General features: G+C 26.3%; 1 protein-coding gene across 1 annotated transcript in view; it reads left to right on the top strand.

The window, feature by feature from the left end:
- LOC100198454 (ATP-binding cassette sub-family B member 6) overlaps window positions 1-18432 on the top strand; it is a 46501-nt gene that overhangs the window by 947 nt on the left and 27122 nt on the right. Inside the window, exons 2-10 of the mRNA XM_065813216.1 lie at window positions 137-234; window positions 3490-3581; window positions 14216-14311; window positions 14433-14625; window positions 15120-15241; window positions 17058-17167; window positions 17355-17420; window positions 17961-18086; window positions 18167-18243. Coding sequence (XP_065669288.1) covers window positions 137-234; window positions 3490-3581; window positions 14216-14311; window positions 14433-14625; window positions 15120-15241; window positions 17058-17167; window positions 17355-17420; window positions 17961-18086; window positions 18167-18243 — 980 coding nt within the window. The remainder of the gene's footprint in view (window positions 1-136; window positions 235-3489; window positions 3582-14215; window positions 14312-14432; window positions 14626-15119; window positions 15242-17057; window positions 17168-17354; window positions 17421-17960; window positions 18087-18166; window positions 18244-18432) is intronic.

Raw genomic sequence — 18432 nt, forward strand, 5'->3', positions numbered from 1 at the left:
CTTAATAACATTTTACTATTAAGTTAAGTATTAATCTATTATAGAAAATAATGAAAATATTTAGTATAATAAAAATGATTAGGATATTTGAGTTTGAATTTTTTTTTATTATTTGAACTATTTAATTTTACTTTAGATAACTGATAAAGACCGCAAAGTAAAAGGATCTTGGGATTTTTCAAGATTATGGGAGCGAAGCAAAAAGCTTTGGCCTTTTGTTTGGCCATCAAGCGGGTATATTGTTTATCAATTTATATTTAAAAAATATATTTTTATATATTAAAAAAATTTTTTAGAGTTATTAAAAGCGCATATAACATTGATACTTATTCTATCATTGTGTTGAGACTGATGGTTAATTCTCTAAAATATGCATACTTATTCTATCATTGTTTTGAGACTTTGATGGGTAATTCTATAAAGTTCGCATGTTTTTTAAAATTGCATTTTAAACCTGCATATCAACATTTTCTTAAAATCTATGATTATTAAGGACATGCAGAATATCACTTGATTAATGATTATAAAGAAAAATTATTAAAAAATTTTATAAATAAGTTTAAAAAACAAGATAGCATATTTAAACCTGTTGAATGTGCTATTAGTCATCAAAATTTCATTTGTTGAAATGCTGAACATCCTTTGAAGAGTTTAAATAGTTTTTTAGTAACTAAAAAGCTCTTAAATCTGTAAGATCATTGTCTTGGCAGCTATTTGCATGTCATTTTTTATTAAAGAATTAAATTCTTCATTGAAAAAGTTTATTACCATCAACTTTAGTCTTTGTTAGGTGTTTATGGCAAATCAAATATCTGACTAAAGCCTTTGTTGTTGTAATTTTTAATTTTTTTCTTCAACAGTTGACTCAATCAGTTTCATTATATGATCTGTTTTTCTATCTGTTAGTGCTTTAAGATTAAGTTCCTCTATTAATGGTGCTGCACGAGAGTTTCTTGGTGCATGGTAAATGATGCTTGCTGCTTGTTTTTGTAATACGTTTAATTTCTTTATGTAGGCATTAGGTAGTGAAATGTAAAGTGAACTTACAAATTCCATATGACTGAGCATCATTTCATTATAAGCTAATTTTAATAATTTTCTGGCTAGACTTGCTTCTGCTCTTGCCAACATTGCCAAGAAGAAGTGGCATTTTTTACTACAGATTCAATCTGCTTGTTGAAGGTCAAATGCTGGTCCACTACTACCCCTAATAATTTTACATTGTTTACAGGCTTTATTGTTATTTCATCTAATATAAATTGGTAGTTATCAGGTATTTGCTTCTTGGGAGGTTTGAAAATTCCTTTAGGAATAAACCTAATCTTAACTCATTATTCTGCTAAGTTGCATCCTTTTACTATAACTATTCTTTCATACTCAAAAACATATTTTTCTATTGTATTATTGTATTTCATATTTTTCTATTATATTATATATTGTCTATTTTTTGTATCTATAAATAAGCATTGGAAATTTTTTCCCATCTTCATGTTTTCCTAAAAAAAAAAAATTTTTAAGTTTTCTGCCAACTTCTTTTTTGGAACTGAGCTTTCATAATTTTGGATAAAGAAGTAAAATCAGCGCAAATTATTTTTACAACTAAGTTGTTATTAGTTTTTATTGATCAAATTTATATTGAAAACACTGACTTGAGTGCAAACTCCAGTGATAGGACAATTTATGCATTGAAAGCATGAACTTATGTGTATATTCTGTATTATGTTGTGTGTTAAAATTAATGCATTGTAAGTTTAATTAACATTTCCTGAATATATGCAGTGTAAGTTTAATTTAACATTCCCTGAACCTATTGCTTGTCCAGTTTAAAAAACATGGCGAGAATGGAATGTATTTGTATGATAAATTGGGTGGAATATATTTGTATAAAAACATCAAGTGTTCAGCAATTTTTTTTGTGTTAGCACATGGATTCAGACCATAGTAGTTGCTTTACATCTGATTAATTTAATTTTTTTTACATATAATTAAGTTCTTTCTTTAAGTACTGTCTTTTATGGTTTTTTTGTTCTTTTGTCTTTTGTTTCTTTTAGCACTGTTTTTTATAATGTATATATTATATTAATTTCTTTTTATGACATTTAACTTGTAGTTTATTAGCGTAATATAAAAAGATAAGCATTTGACTAAATCATAATGATTTTAAATAGTTTTTTTTTTTTTTTCATTGCATGGTTTGGTTTCAATAGTTTTTAGGACTGTTGAATTAATATTATAATGATGAAAACAACATTTTAAAGTTATTGAGAATAATTTTATTAATGTATTAATTAAAGATGAATAAATGAAATAAATAAACTTTTTTTAGTTGTTTCCAAATTAAAGTATTAGTTAATTTAAAATGTATAGAGCATTTAAAGTTCCGCTATCTAAAGTTTGTTTGTACTACTTTTGTAGAAATTCCAGCAGCACTAAGTGTTACCTACTATACTGCTAGCAGCACTAAGTGTTACCTGTTATCTTGCCAGCAGCACTAAGTATTGCCTGCTATCTTACCAGCAGCACCAAGTGTTACCTACTATCCTGCTAGATAACTAATGCAGACTAAGTAGAATTTTTTTAACAATGCTGTACTTTCAGTTGTATCAATATTTGCTGGTTTAAAAACTTGCTATAAGAAAGTTGATATACGACAGCTATGTATAGTTTTCTTAAGATTCTTTTTTTTAAGAATTCCATTTTATTTATTTAGGGATAATAAAACAAATTAAATTTTTCATGTGGTTCATAAAAGAAAATTTATATAGTAACCTCTAGCTTTTCTGGAATTTTCACACGTGTAAAAACTCTTGGTAAAAAATGCAAAAATATTATTATTTTTCTTTTTAACAATTCAAGAAAATATATAAAAAATATTTTTTTAAATTATTTCTTTTATTAAACAGAAAATCAAAAGTGATTAAAATAAAAGATTAAAAAATCAGAAATTCGTTCTCAGATTTGATGACTGCTCAAACAAACAACTTTTTGATTTTATATCTGTAATTTTTTTTATAAAGCATTGTTTTTATAAATTTATAAAGCAAATTTTTAACTAGATTTAATTATGTGAGAGAACTTGGTAGTAACTTGCAGGGTTGCCACTGGTCATGGAAATAATGGAAATGTCATGGAATTTTATTTGGTCATGGAAAAAGTCATGGAATTCCTAAATTTTCATTGAAGTCATGGAAAATTCATGGAACTTTATAAAATTATCTTTATTTTTTTCTTCTTAGGAAAAATTCTTTTAAGTAAAGTTTTCTACAAACTTTACTTTGCCATTTTTTGCAAATATTTTTTGTGTATTTTGTATTATGTTGTGCATATTTTGTGTGTGTAGTTTATATTATGTTGAATAGTTATTTAAAAATCATTTAGTTAAATTAAGAATTTTGTATCAATTTTTTTTTTTATAAAAAAACGTAATAAAAAAATCCAGAGCTTTTTTCTTTTGTTGTATTCTCATACTTTGTTCTCCTATATTTTTAGATGGCTTCGATTTCGTGTTTTGATTTGCTTAGGAATATTGGTTGCTGGTCGTGTGCTCAATGTAATCATACCTGGACAATACAGAAAAATAGGTAACATAAAATAGGTAGTATCTATATAAGTTGTTAATTTGCTTTTTTGTCAGCTAAAATTCATTTCAACAATGCAGGTAGATAACAAAAAGTTTAAATGAATCATCAAGCAGATGCATGAATGAAGTATGTATATTAACATCAATTATAGTCTCCATAGCTGTGGTATCTTTGGTAAGAAAAAAAAGTTAAGATACAATATAAAAGTAACAGGAGGTTAATACTGATCTAGTTTATTACACAAATCATTAAGTTAGAAATAATAAACTTTAAAAATTAAAAACAAGAAAACATTAAAAAGAAAGATTTGAATAAAGTAATCTGCAATTTTAGCTATAGACAGTCCACCCTTATTTCTACTAGGCACTAAAAGGATTTAAGGAAGTAAATGCTGTGCATATTTCATATTTCGATCTTTAATTAAAAAACATTTTTCAACTTGACTGTTACATTTTTTTAAAGAATAGAAAATTGTTAATTGAAAGATGTAAGATGTAAATTATAATAGTGTTTAAAGATGGTGTGGCATACTATTTGATGGTATTAGCTAGCTGTCAATCTCTGAAAGCAATTGTTTAGCTATTGAATTCACTAAGCCCAAGTAATAACATGAAGAGCCAAATCCTCCCATTGATTATGCAGGTCTTTAGCATTTTCAAATGTTGCAGTCACTGATACTTATGAATATCTAGAAAAAATAATTATAAAACAAGTAATTTTTTTTTTTCAAATAAAAATTTTACACTAGTAAGAATCTAATACTAGCAGTAATTCTTTAGGATAAATAAGATAAACTTAAAAAGTTTCTTTGATTAAAAAAGAAACTAAAAAGAATATTTGAATATCATTTGTTGCAAATATATGTTTGACTTACAGTTTTATTATGCTTACCTGCGACATCAAAGTTGCTGGGGAACTGATTTCTGTTCTTGTGTAGCTTGGTCACGGATAGAGTTGCAAAAAAAAATTTCAAATTCTTTTGTTGTTCAATTTTTAGACAATGTTATGGCAAAATTAACATTTAACTTTTTCCATTTTGCTAATTTGAATTCAAGGTTCAAATAAATAGACATTAAGTTTTTATTTCTGCCTCCTGAAAAGAGAGTTTATTTATAATTGATTACCAACACAAAGAACAAGAAATCGCTCAATAATTTAAAGATGTCCTTTCTCTCTCGATATATATTTATGTATATATAGATGTTATGGTGCCTTAAAACCCCCCTTAGATAGAAAATCACAACTCAGTGTTTTTAATGTACTGTGGTTATCATTTGTATTAATATTTTTTAAAATTTTATTGCATAAAAAAAACTACAGTTTTTATATAAAAAATAAAAAACATGAATTTCTATAAGTTTTTTGATATCTTTTGCACAACTTTTTTTTTTGGATTTATATAAAATTTCCCTTCATTTGAGTAATTCTACTAATTTCAAAGAAAATTTTTTAAAACAATATTATTAATAGAAAGATTTTTCTCTGAAGGAGTTAAAGGCACCCTAATTTATATATATATATATATATATATATATATATATATATATATATATATATATATATATATATAATACATACATACATACATACATACATACATACATACATACATACATACATACATACATACATACATATATACACACACTATAGCATATTTATGTAACAAATTGTTACCATATTTTTGTTACATTAATTAAATATGAATTTTCAGAAGAAGAAGAAAAAAGCAAAGAATAATGAAAGAAAAGATTGCTACCCCATGCCAAACCTTCAGTGGATGTAGCAGCACTCCACTGCAAGTCTATTTGTCAGTCGATGTATGTACTGAAGCCCCTGGCAGCAGGCTATTTCAGAATGACATCAGACTGCTCACCTAAACCAGCAGTATAAGATATATATATATATATTTAATATATATATGTTTAATTGTATATATATATATTTAATATATATATTTGTTTAATACATATATATATATATATATATATATATATATATATATATATATATATATATATATATATATATATATATATATATATATAGTATATATATATATATAAAGCTTTTGACAAAATTTGGCATGCTAATCTTCTTCATAAGCTTGTTTCATAAAGGTGACCAGTGGTCCTTGAAAACCTGGAAATGTCCTGGAAATCTTGAAATTTTTTTCTGAAATAGTTCGATATTTCCTTATCATGTTTTTATCTTTTACAAGTATATTCTTAATATTGTGTACAATTTCTACTGAATTTTTTAGTTATGTATTTTCTAAAATGCAAAAAATTTTTTAATAACTGTTACTGTCAGTATTATTAACATCTATTCAAAATTATTCAAAAAACTATAATATATTATGCCTAGTATAATGCCTAAGACAAATAACTATTCAAAGAGCATTTTCAAACAGAAGGCTATACAACAAAAAGTATTCTTCTTGGGTAAAATTTTGTACCTCAATTTCTAAAAAAGCAAGATGTAGTTAGTGCAGAACGGCTATTGATATTTCTAACATGGGAGTATCTGCCTTGGATACTCACGCAACTGATAAGAAGCATAAATTTAATGCGAAGACACATGATGTAGCAGATATATTCTTTACTGGTAGTTTATTAGTTGTTTTTTTAAAGTTTTTTTACTTTTATTTAAATATATGTTTTCCTGAATTTTGGAAAGCTTGTAGCAAATTGATTGGCTGTGTTCTTTACAGGATAGTTTTTAACTTTTTTTATATTTTTTTTCTTAGATTTTACTATAGAAAAATCTTCTCGAAGTAAAGCAGCTATCAGTTACTTACTTAAAAGTTCTCCTAATTCAAAAAAAAAAACAACTCTATATCAGCATTGCCTACTATTGAGAAACTTCGATCTCCAACTCTGGTTACCAAGGCAGAAATAATATGGACCTTGAATGTTGTGATATCACATTTTTATTTGAGATTGTGGTTAGATTTAAATGAAATATTCAAATTCATATTCTCTGACTGCACAATTGCATCAAAGTTTACATTAAGTAAAACAAAATGTGGTTACCTTATTAATTTTGGATTAGCACCATACAATCAAGACCAGCTTTTCTCTGATATCAAAGTATCACCAATCTTTGTTTTGTCATATGATGAAAGTATGAATGTTATCTTCAAAAATGAACAAATGGATTTAGGAGTTGGACACTGAGATTTAAGTTCTGGTGTTGTAAAAGCTAGATATATTGACTCAAAATTCCTCAGACACCCTAATCTCACAGAATTTATTTGACAAACTCATTGTAGCAACAGAGGTGTTTGATTTTGGAAAACTAATTAAAAGTATCAATGGATGGTCCTAATGTTAATTAAGAGGTTTTGAAAATGTTAGATGAACATATACAGGAATAATAATATTGTGGTATAGTTAATATGGGGAGTTGCAGTTTGCACATTGCTCACTGTGCCTTACAGAGTAATAAGTTCTCAAAAGTGGGAATTGGCAAAAATATTTTGTGCAATTTATAACCTTTTCAAAGATTCGCCTGCTAAAATAGATGAATACATTGAAGTTTGTGAATCTGATCTGTTTGCTTTACCATAAGTATGCATTGTATTCAGAAAAAGTAGGAAAAATATTTATATATATATATAAATATATATATATATATATATATATATATATATATATATATATATATATATATATATATATATATATATATATATATATATATATATATATATATGTATACAGAATTGCAAAACAACCATTTTTTTAAAAAAACAACCAAAAACCATAAGTTTTTTTAAAAAAAGCTATGGTTTTTTGGTTTAAACTCCTTTTTTTAACAAAAAAACCATGTTTAGTTAAGTTTTTCATTTAAAAAAAAGCATTAGTCATTTTACTTGAGGAAATTATATTTTCTATTAACATTACTCCTGTAATTCATCAACCAATACATCATTATTTAATGTTATGTTTATAAAAACAAGCTTTGCTGCTTTTTTTACTCCGATCTTGTTTCTTAACTTGGAATGAACAAGCCCAAAAGTCAAAAAAATTTGTTTAATTTAAGCACTGGTGGGTTGAACAAACCTTCAATATCCATGATAATGATGCAGTCCAAAGATTTTAGAGATTTACACTACTGTTTTAAAAAATGTATCACCTATAGGTGATACATTTTTAAAAACAGATTCACTATACAAATAGCTTTTATCGAATCGAGCAGATTTGACTTTCAATTTGAATATTATTGGTAACAAGCTCTTAGATTCTTCATCTGCAAAGGTCATTGCAGCTTCATTTTCATTTTCAGAAAGATTAGATACAAAATATTTAGGACCTAGCGTGCAAAGAAATGAGCATCACTGACAGCTAAAGATATCTAGTTTCCAATTGATATATTTTTTTTCAGTTGATAAAAATGTTAACATGTTTACCAGCTCTTTAAAAATTTCAACAGTTACCCTTATTTTTGTTTGATCTCTTTGCAACTTATCTAGAGCAACTCTAATTGGTTTTAATATTTTCAACAAAAAATTAATTTGGTTTTAATTGATATTTTTTTGATTGGTTTAAACCATTTGGTTTAAACCTGTCAACTCTATGAAGCTCTTTTAAATCATTATCTTGACAAGTTTGTACCTTTGCAAATGCAGTTTTTTAAAGATCTTGCTAAAAAATTGAACGGATTCCTTATTCTATTTCAAACAGACAGACCTATAGTGGCAGTTTAGAAAATACGTTGCAAAATTTGATGAAAATGATTCTCAAACTATAAATTTCAAAATGCAACAGCATTCAGTTTAACGAAATTGAAGTAGAGAAATCAAATGACCAACTAGAAGTAGACCATATTGACATAAGAGCAGTACTAAAACAGATGCTAAGCTCACTTTATTGTAAACCAGAAGAAAAATTAGAATTTAAGAAAGAATGTAGAAATATTATTATGTTATAAAGATGCCAATTGAAGTATTCTTTAGAGAGGAATTCTTCATCTTTGTCTCCGAATGAAATGGTTCAAAACAAGGAAGTATCCACTCTGATTAGGTGCCTTAAAATGGCTTTCAACTGAGGATGCAGATGATGCAAAACAATAATATGATGAATTTGTTGGTGCAGAATGTGTTTGATTTAGAGAAAAATTTTGGTCCTTTATTGAATTAACTGATTCTGTTGATAAATTTCTTGGTATCTATTTGTGCAAAGCTCAAAAGTATTCAGCATTGTGGAAAGTCTGTGCTTTTTGTTTTATCTCATGGCCAATGTGCAATAGAACAAGGATTATCTCATGGCAATTGTGCAATAGAATGAGGATTATCTCATGGCCAATGTACAATAGAACAAGGGTTATCTCATGGCCAATCTACAATAGAACACATTAGTGTTACACTGTTACACAATGTATAATAGTACAAGGATTCAGTGTTACACTGTTACACAATGTTCCATAGAATGAGGTTTCAGTGTTTACAAACAGTTGTTAGTAGAACATCTACAAGAGAGATCTCTTGTTTCCCAAAGGGTAGTTTATGACCAAATCAAATCCCTTGACATTGTTATTCATCAGTATGAGCTTCCCAGTGATCTTTTAAAAAGCTACAGGTTAGCATACAATTCAGTGTTGAAAGAAAATACTGATCAGATATATTTATATATATAAAACATATTTTGAAGACAATTTATTTGGGTTTTTTCTGGTCGAGAAAAGATCAAAATATCCTTGAAAACTCCAATTTATCCTTGAAAAGTCCTGGAAATATGTTAGAATTTTGTATTAACTTTTAACTGACCACCCTCTTCATATGTTGTATGAACAACATATGAATCTTTTTGATTTCCAGTAACTTCTGGGGTACCTCAAGGTTCTATCCTTAGTCCTGTTTTGTTTCTTAACTAAATTAATGATCTTCCCATTATTTCCAGTAACTTCTGGGGTACCTCAAGGTAGGAAGTGACCGGAGGTGTGGCTCTGTCCCAGCTAAAAATGAGACTTTTTGCAAACTCGGACCCACAAAAATTATAAGGTTTACCAGGGGTTGATAGCCAGGGCTAAAAAAAAATTTATAATTTATAACATTTTGTATAATAGTTTCATACTTACATTTACTATTTATTAAACACTGGCATATATTTATATACTTTTAAAGTCTAATTTACTTCCAACAAGATTACAAGCAACCACTATTAAGTTATGAGTTACTTTAAAATAGAGGATGGGTTAAAATACTAGGAAACAGTTAACTGAAGACTTGAAAAGTTGTATAGTATAAAAAAGGAAAACATAAAGATGGGTAAGAGTTACAAGGTTTTTTTGACGTGAAAGGAAAAAAACTGGGTTAATAAAAGTTTTTATAGCATGAAGCGACAGATACAGTAAAAGGATGCAATGAGTTGATTAAGAAGCCAAGTAAAAATGAGTTTTGGTTTATCGTAATAGTGATGATAGCTCCTTTGAGCATTGACCACGATAGTATTTGTAGAAAAAAGAAAGAAATGCAACCTTACAGCAATCGGAGAGTGGCTCAAATATGGCAGATAAAGCAAATCTAATTACATTTACAATGTGCTTTTAGACTTTGTTTGATTATTGCCAACATTATTGCAATATTTTTTGCAGTAAATAAATGTGTTTTGTTGTCTAACAAAAATTGAGGGTTTCAAGTCCAGAATTTAAATCCACAAGCTACTGCAAGGCTTAGGCTGTTACAGAAGAGTGATCAGATTAAAAATCTACTGCTTGTTCTAAGCAACCAAAAAGTGAAGATTATTTGTCAAGACAAGAGTATAAAGTTGAGTCATCAGCAAATAGAGCCACTTTAGATGTAAAATTTTCATGAAGATCATTTTTGCATTTATAGGATTATATAGTAAATATATATATATATATATATATATATATATATATATATATATATATATATATATATATATATATATATATATATATATATATATATATATATATTGAATATTGTATTTGTAATTGAAAAATCAAAATATTTGATAAAACTTTTATTGGTTTATATTTCTAAAATATATAAATTCAGTTGTGTTTAACTTCATTTTCACCTCTTTTCTTTCTTTCTGAGCATCTTTCTGAAAGCTTTTATATACGGATTGAGTATAGCAATACGCAGGGGGAAGCGAAAGCCCACCTTTTATCCTTTGTTCTTTAAAACCAATTCTATCAAACTTAGGATATGAAAACTTGCCAATCAACAGAGGGAGGGGAGAAAGGTGTTCACTAATTTCTATTCCCACTTTTTTTTATCTTTAGTATCTATTTTTGGTTTGTTTTCAGTTTTATACCAAAATAAAATTGGCATTTTATAAGTTAGAACAACTTTTGCAATATTTGCATTCTCCATTAATGACACATTGCCATCTAATAGAGCAAGAGGAATCATTGTTGAATCTAAATACCAATTATGTTTGTATAGAGTTTAAAACTGAATCAACAGCATCTGGTTTTACACAAAGTTTTCTATACTGATGCATCTGGTTGCTTTTGTATAAAGAAAAGGAGCTCTTATACTATCAATATCTTAATCTTAAAATACATTAGCCTGTAAATACCATTTGGCATTGAAGCAAACTTAATTAATTAGCTTAACTTTTGTCTTGAGTGTATTGTTTTGATTTACAAACTAAAGTTAGTTGGAAACAAGATGTAGCTATAGGTAGTACAATTGGAAAGGAAACTAGCATGTAAAACTGCTCCAGTTTTTCTTGGTTTTACTGAAGATGGAGAAAGGTAACTCACAACAAGTTCTGCAAGCTCTTTCCTACTTTCTCCTACAATATCTTTATTTTCTTTTTCCTTGGTAATGTGTTCTTGACAAAAGTTTACAGATTTCAGTGCAGCCTTCTCAAGAAAAATTCCCCTTACTGCTTTCCAATCAAACTTGATCAACTTTGTTTGATTGTTACTGAAATCGGGTTTTTCATTTGATTGTTACTGAAAATTATTTTTAATTTTTTAAACATGATTATCTAGTCCTGTGATCTAGTCCTGCTCATCTGAAACTAAATTACAAAAATGAACCATTTTTAATTCACATACATGATGCCTGCATGCAATAAGTAAAAGATATTTGTGCATCATGTTGGATATTCTGATTGAGGAACCTTTATTTAATCCAGTGTTAATCCAGTAGTATTAAAACATATTCCTCCTACTTTTGATTCAAAAATGTATTTGTTTAAAAGGTCCTTTACTCTATTGAACTGGACTTCACCAGAAGATAATGATAAAGGAGGTACTCTATGAAGATGTGTCTCACCCTCAACATTCACAAGAACAGCAAGTCTATCATTTTAAATAGTTTTTCCTTATTTATTTCAGTTAATGTTTTTCCACCACAATGCACAATGCATTTTGGTGGAAAAACATTAACTGAAATATATGCATAATAGCAAAAATTCTTTTGCTATTATGCATATATTATGATTAGTATATTTCATTTTTTTAAACTGCTGTAGACTGGCTATATTTGAAATCTGTCAGTTCTGCTCCTGAATTTAAAAAAATTAGAAAAAGATGAAGTAAAAAGTTTGGCTTAATTCGTTGTTTAAGAGATTAATTATAAAACTGAGTATTACCTTTTATAGCTGGCTTAGCTTCTTTGATAATAGTTTTTTTTTGTAGATCTTAGTTTCCTTTCATTACATGTTTTCTGACTATTTTCTTTCTTTTTATCCATATTTAAATTAATTTATTTAGTTTTTACTAATGTAAAAAATCAATTTTTAAAATAGTTATTTAAAAGTAATTTATTCTTACAACAAAATGGGACCAATATATTGTAATTTCGGATACTTTAGCCTGGTCTTGTTAGATTCTTCAGTTGGATATTACCAACTTTGTTGTTTCTTCATTTCACACACATAATTATCGCTTTTTAATAAAGATCAATAAATTGTATTTTGGACATCTTTTATTAAAGTGCCTATATGTTTTTTACACTTATATTTGTTGTGATCTCAATATACTACATTTTTGTCTATCTTAGTGGACAATTACGTTGAGTAGTGAAATTTGTGATTACTTCCATAAAAGAAATTAAATTTTATTGTAGATTTATGTTATTAATAAAAAATATGTTTTAGATTATAAGTTAAAACTCCTTGTATTATCAAATATTGTAATTTTTACAATTACAAATACATAATTTTTTTTTTTAGCTCTAATACCATGTATCTCAAATATATGGGTAAAAACAAACATCCTAAAGAAAAATTATTTCAAAAGAAAAATTTTTTCATTAAACTTCCCCCTAGATTTATGAAATTGGCTGTTTTTGATGGTTTTTAAGATATTTTTTTTTCTAAAAAACTCTCAGAGGGTAAGGATCGAGCAGTATTGTTGAGTTCAAATTTTTCGGGAGTTATTTTAATATTTGCCCCAAATCAAGAGGGTATAGTATTTTAAGTTTAAAAATTTCCTCAAAATGTCTACCCTTAATATATATATACACACACACACATATATATATACATGTGTGTGTGTATATTAGGGGTAGACATTTTGAGGAATATATATATATATATATATATATATATATATATATATATATATATATATATATATATATATATATATATATATATACATATATATATATATAACAAGAGAGAGATTAAATGGCAGATAGATTTGTATATTTAATATATTTTATTTATATTTATATAAGTTTTTAAAAACTCACAAACATTTGTTTTAAATCCATAAAATGTTAATGCTGTGTAAAAATGGCATCTGTTAATATAATCTGCTGATTTCAGCATTCCAATATTTTGGAATGAACTGATCCTATCAGTTGGCAAACAATTCTTTGTAGCATAATAAAACCTTGGAAACATAACTAGTAAGTTATTCAATCATTTATACTAATGTTTTGATTTGGTTTTAGCAAAGTTTTCATTGAAAATATTTTAGGATTAACCAAGATGACAGCTGACTTTATTTTAGAGTTTTTATTTTGACAGCTGATTTTATATAAAGTATAAAGCTCCTTGCTCTATACATTATTATAAAAACTAGGAAAAATTGGAGGCATGACCCTTGGCCTCTCTGCGTTTTCACCTTTTTTCCATAAATGCGTTAGGACTTTTAACTTTTTTTCTACAAGTGTGCTGAGAAAAAGAATTGTCAGAATTTAGAGTTTTTATTTTGTTACTAACCTCCTATCACTGTTTTATTGTGAGTGCAACATATTTATCTCACAGTGTAAAGATAAAAATGATGGTAGATCATAATTTTTTTGTAAGTAACCCAATTAAAAAAATGCTTTTATAAAGAAATTAAAATGTTTTTAATATAAATGTTGACATCATGTCAACATTATAATTTTTTTTTATTATTTTATATATTTTTTTAGATATTTTAAATTGATGTCTAAATTTTGCAACCAATATAGTTATACCTTTTTATTCTATAATAATTTGGATGTGATGAGTCATGTAAAGTGACAATGGAATGTTTGTTATAGAATTCTAATCATAGCTCATAAGTTTTTTTAATTTTTATTTCTTTTTAATTTTTAGAAGTTTTGACTTTTAGATTTGTGTTATTTTTTATTTTATAATTAAAGTTCTTTAAATAATCATGCTTATGATTTATTAATTTATTTAAATTATACTTTACAATTTTAGTTAACTACTTGTCAGAGAATCAACCAAAGGATAATCCATGGCAGTTAATTGTTGTTTACATGACATTAACATTTCTTCAAGGCGGAGGGGGCATTGGTTGGTTTATTTTTACTTAGAAATTTTTTTTTATTTTATTTACAAATAGCTTTTTATTAAAGGTGTTTTGGCTTTTTATAAAATAATAATTCATATTTGCAAAGATTTTTTTACATTCAAGGTTCAATGGGACTCCTATCAAATATTCATTCGTATTTATGGATCAATGTCCAGCAGTTTACAAGTCGTGAAGTACAAGTTCAGCTTTTTGAACACTTGCATAGTTTATCACTTCGTTGGCACTTGCAACGAAAAACTGGAGAAGTAATTGGAATGGTTGATAGGGGTGCAAGTAGCATAGAGAATTTACTTTAGTAAATTATTTTTATTAAAGGAGGGGGGGAGGTCACAGATTCATTTATCGATATTTTGTGTTCTTAGGCAGAATTCTAGGAATACTTTAAAGGCAATTTTCATAATATAATTGTCTGTTCAAAGATTTCAAAATATAATGCTAAAACATCACTGTTGCTTTTTAGTAACATTTCGACTTATAAATCTAAAATAATTTTATATTGATAAAAGTTTGATGAATACAAAATAATGGTAAAAAATAAAATTTTCTATGTAAATTAAAGTAATAATGCATAATAACAATAAAAAATAGAAATTATTAATTGTGATGAGGTTTTAAGGTTGTATGAAAAGACAATATTTAGGTTTGTCAAAATTATTATTATATATATATATATATATATCTGTGTGTGTGTGTGTGTATATATATATATTTTATATATATATATATATATATATTATATATATATATATATATATATATATATAGGTTATATACTTTCGTTATATATAGCTACATTTTGTTTCAAATTCTCCCAACAATTATTGACATAATTGTGGCTGTAATATACTTTGGACTTGCATTTAATGGTTGGTTTGCTTTGATTGTTTTTGTAACTATGAGCTTATATATTAGTAAGTATTTGTATTTCAAATATGATAAATTATTATTTTTTAAGCCTATTATATAGATTTCCACAGTTTTATATAACCATAACCATAAGTATTTTTGTTATGCTGTTTGCAAACCACAAGTTTGTTAAATTTTTTATTAATTAGTTACTTTTTGGTGTTGTAATTATTGCAACACTTCGATTATACTTTGACAATTTGTAAAATTCTTTGTGAACAAGTATAAAAAATTGCATTATTATATTTCCCTTGGATATTATTTCTACATAAAGAAATTTTTGAATGAATTTAAATAACAGCCATAGCGCTAAACTTAAGAATAGTTCAGATATGAGAAACAACAAATTGTTTAGCATTATAAGTCATTATCTATTTAATTATAATCAACTTATATTAATAATAAACACATAACTATTTTCTTTTTAATACCAACAAGGAAAAACATTACAGTTATTTGATACGTACCGCCATAGTGTGCTTTTTTCAAAATAAATATTTTTAAGTACTTAATATTGCCAAAACTAATACAAAAAAATAGATTTCTTTAACATGCTATTTCTGCACATACTATAAATGCATATGTGATTAGTAATGCAATACATAAGTTTATTCAGAAACGTGGTTTCCAAATGCCAAAAAGTCAAAACTTGTTGTTTTACAAGATAAAAGATCAAGAGCTGTGTGATGAAATTTCTTATTTGAAAAATTTTGGAACTCTTTGGTTGCTATGATTGGAAGGTTAGTAAAATTGAAACCTTGTTTTCAAAAAGCTGTTTTGGACATTGGAACAAGTAGTTTTTATGTGGAAGTTGGTTAAAGTTTCACAAGTCGGTTTAAAGTTTTAAAAGATATTTTAAAAGTATTAAAACCTATTGAATTAGCTGTTAAGGAGCTTAATAAGGATAACTCAATGGTTCAAACAAGTGAAGGTGTTCACATGTTTTTGTTCGAAGTTCTTTCTGAGCAAACAACTAATTAAGGTGTAGTAATGCTAGACTTAATCAAAAAGCAATACAATGAGTGATGCAATAAAGATTTAGTGTCACTAATGAGATATTTGAAAAACCCCAAGTAAAATAAGTCACAAAATGATGGCTTCAAATATTTATCAAAATCAGCAATTATTCAATATGCAAAAAATATAATTAAACAAAATTTTACCAAAGTAATGAGTAATATTAATCTCTAATCATTGGATGAAGGATTTGCTGAAGAAGCCAATAATAACCTAAAGACACAGTAACAACAATCTCTAACAAAGACGGTATCTTTCTAACGCAAAAATTAGTAGTTCTGATCCATTTTTTGAGATACTAAAGGAGTTTAAGCTGTTTGAAGAAGTGTAATTCGAACAGCAAATTTAAGTAGGATTGATGCTGTTTTCAAAGCAATTCAGCTGATGTCAACATCTAGCAAAAGAGCGTTTTCTGTTGCTGGTAACTTTTCAACTAAGCTTTGAAGCCAAATGAATTTTGATATATTAAATACATTGATATTTTTAAAGTATTATTTTTTGGCAAATTAAATTCTTGAGATATTACTGCTTAAACATGTTAAAAACTGAGTAAAATAAATAGGAAAAGTAAAAACAAATCTGTAAATTCTTTTAATAAGGTTTTTAATGATTTAGCTAAATTTTTTTAAATGTTTTTAAAAATACAGCAAAATACTGGTTTATACCGCTATTGAACTATTTTGAATTCCGAAAATGGGTATTATAATTTTCTGGTATTTTAAAAACTCTACTATTAAATGTTTAAAAATTATTTCATGATTTATTTTTAATTGTTTTTTAAAAAAAAAAAACTTGTGTTTTTAGTTGCAACAATTGTAATAACTGAGTGGCGAACAAGTTACAGAAGGGACATGAATACCAAAGATAATATACGAAAAGCTGTTGCTGTTGACTCCCTGTTGAACTTTGAAACAGTATATTTTAATTTCTGCATGTTGTAGTTGTGACGATTAGTATTGATTTTTGGTATTTTCAATTATATGACTTATATGATATGAGTCATAGACTCATACCAAAAATTAAGTTTAAATTAGAAAAATTTAAAATTGTATACTCTTTCAGTAGTTTTGAACAAAAATAACATTAAAAAATTTCTTTTAGGTAAAATATTACAATAATGAACAATTTGAAGTTGATAGGTACAACACCAAAATTGTTGACTATCAGGTACATTTATTTGTGGTGTGATTGTGTATTTGTGATATTGAAGATTGTCATGTGTCATATTTAATCACTTTTTTTATTTAAATTGATGGTACAGTGGTGTCACACTTATATTTGGTGACAGGGATTTTGAGTTAGAACCTCTTTTCTCAGAGTTTCTGCTTCAAAATTATAGTGTTTAGAGTGGATGAGAAAATAAGTATCCCCTTTAACTGTAGCCTCATCCCATTCCACCCCATGATAGGGAGGTAAATACTTATATATTTAAAAAGCGATATATTAAAATTTGTTTGTTTTTATAACATTCTTTTTAAAGAATTTTTTTGTGTGTACATTTAAAAAGTTCTTAAATAACTTCAAAAAAAACGTTATATTAAACCTAAGTAAAAAAAGCTTACAGTCAAGTTTTTTAAAAAACATGGTGCTTTGTAATTAATATATTACTTATGCGTAAATGTGGTTTATATTAGATATAATCAATTATTATGTAGTTTATACTTAAAAATAAAATTCAAATTTATATTTAATGTTTATTGTCTTTAGAAATCAGAGTTTATTATGCAAGCATCGTTATGTATTTTGAATACCACTCAGAATAGCATCATAACTATTGGGATGTGTGGTGGAATGATTTACTGTGGAAGTTTAGTTGTAGCTGGAAAGTTGTCAGTATGTCAATTTATCATAGCTATATGTTTATAACTAGCTTTAAACAGATTTTTTTCATACAATAAAGTTTTATTTTGAAGGTTGGAGACTTTGTTTTGTTTATTGCATACATCAAACAGTTGTACACGCCACTTAATTTTTTTGGATCTTTTTATAGGTTTGTTATTTTCTCTTATTTTTTAAAAATATTATAACATCTATTTAAAATATTTCATTAACATTATTTTATATAATAAATACTTTTTCTTTTATTAACATTAATATAATATATATATATATATATATATATATATATATATATATATATATATATATATATATATATATATATATATATATATATATA

Source organism: Hydra vulgaris, chromosome 12 (assembly GCF_038396675.1).
Source record: "Hydra vulgaris chromosome 12, alternate assembly HydraT2T_AEP".
Taxonomy (NCBI): domain Eukaryota; kingdom Metazoa; phylum Cnidaria; class Hydrozoa; order Anthoathecata; family Hydridae; genus Hydra; species Hydra vulgaris.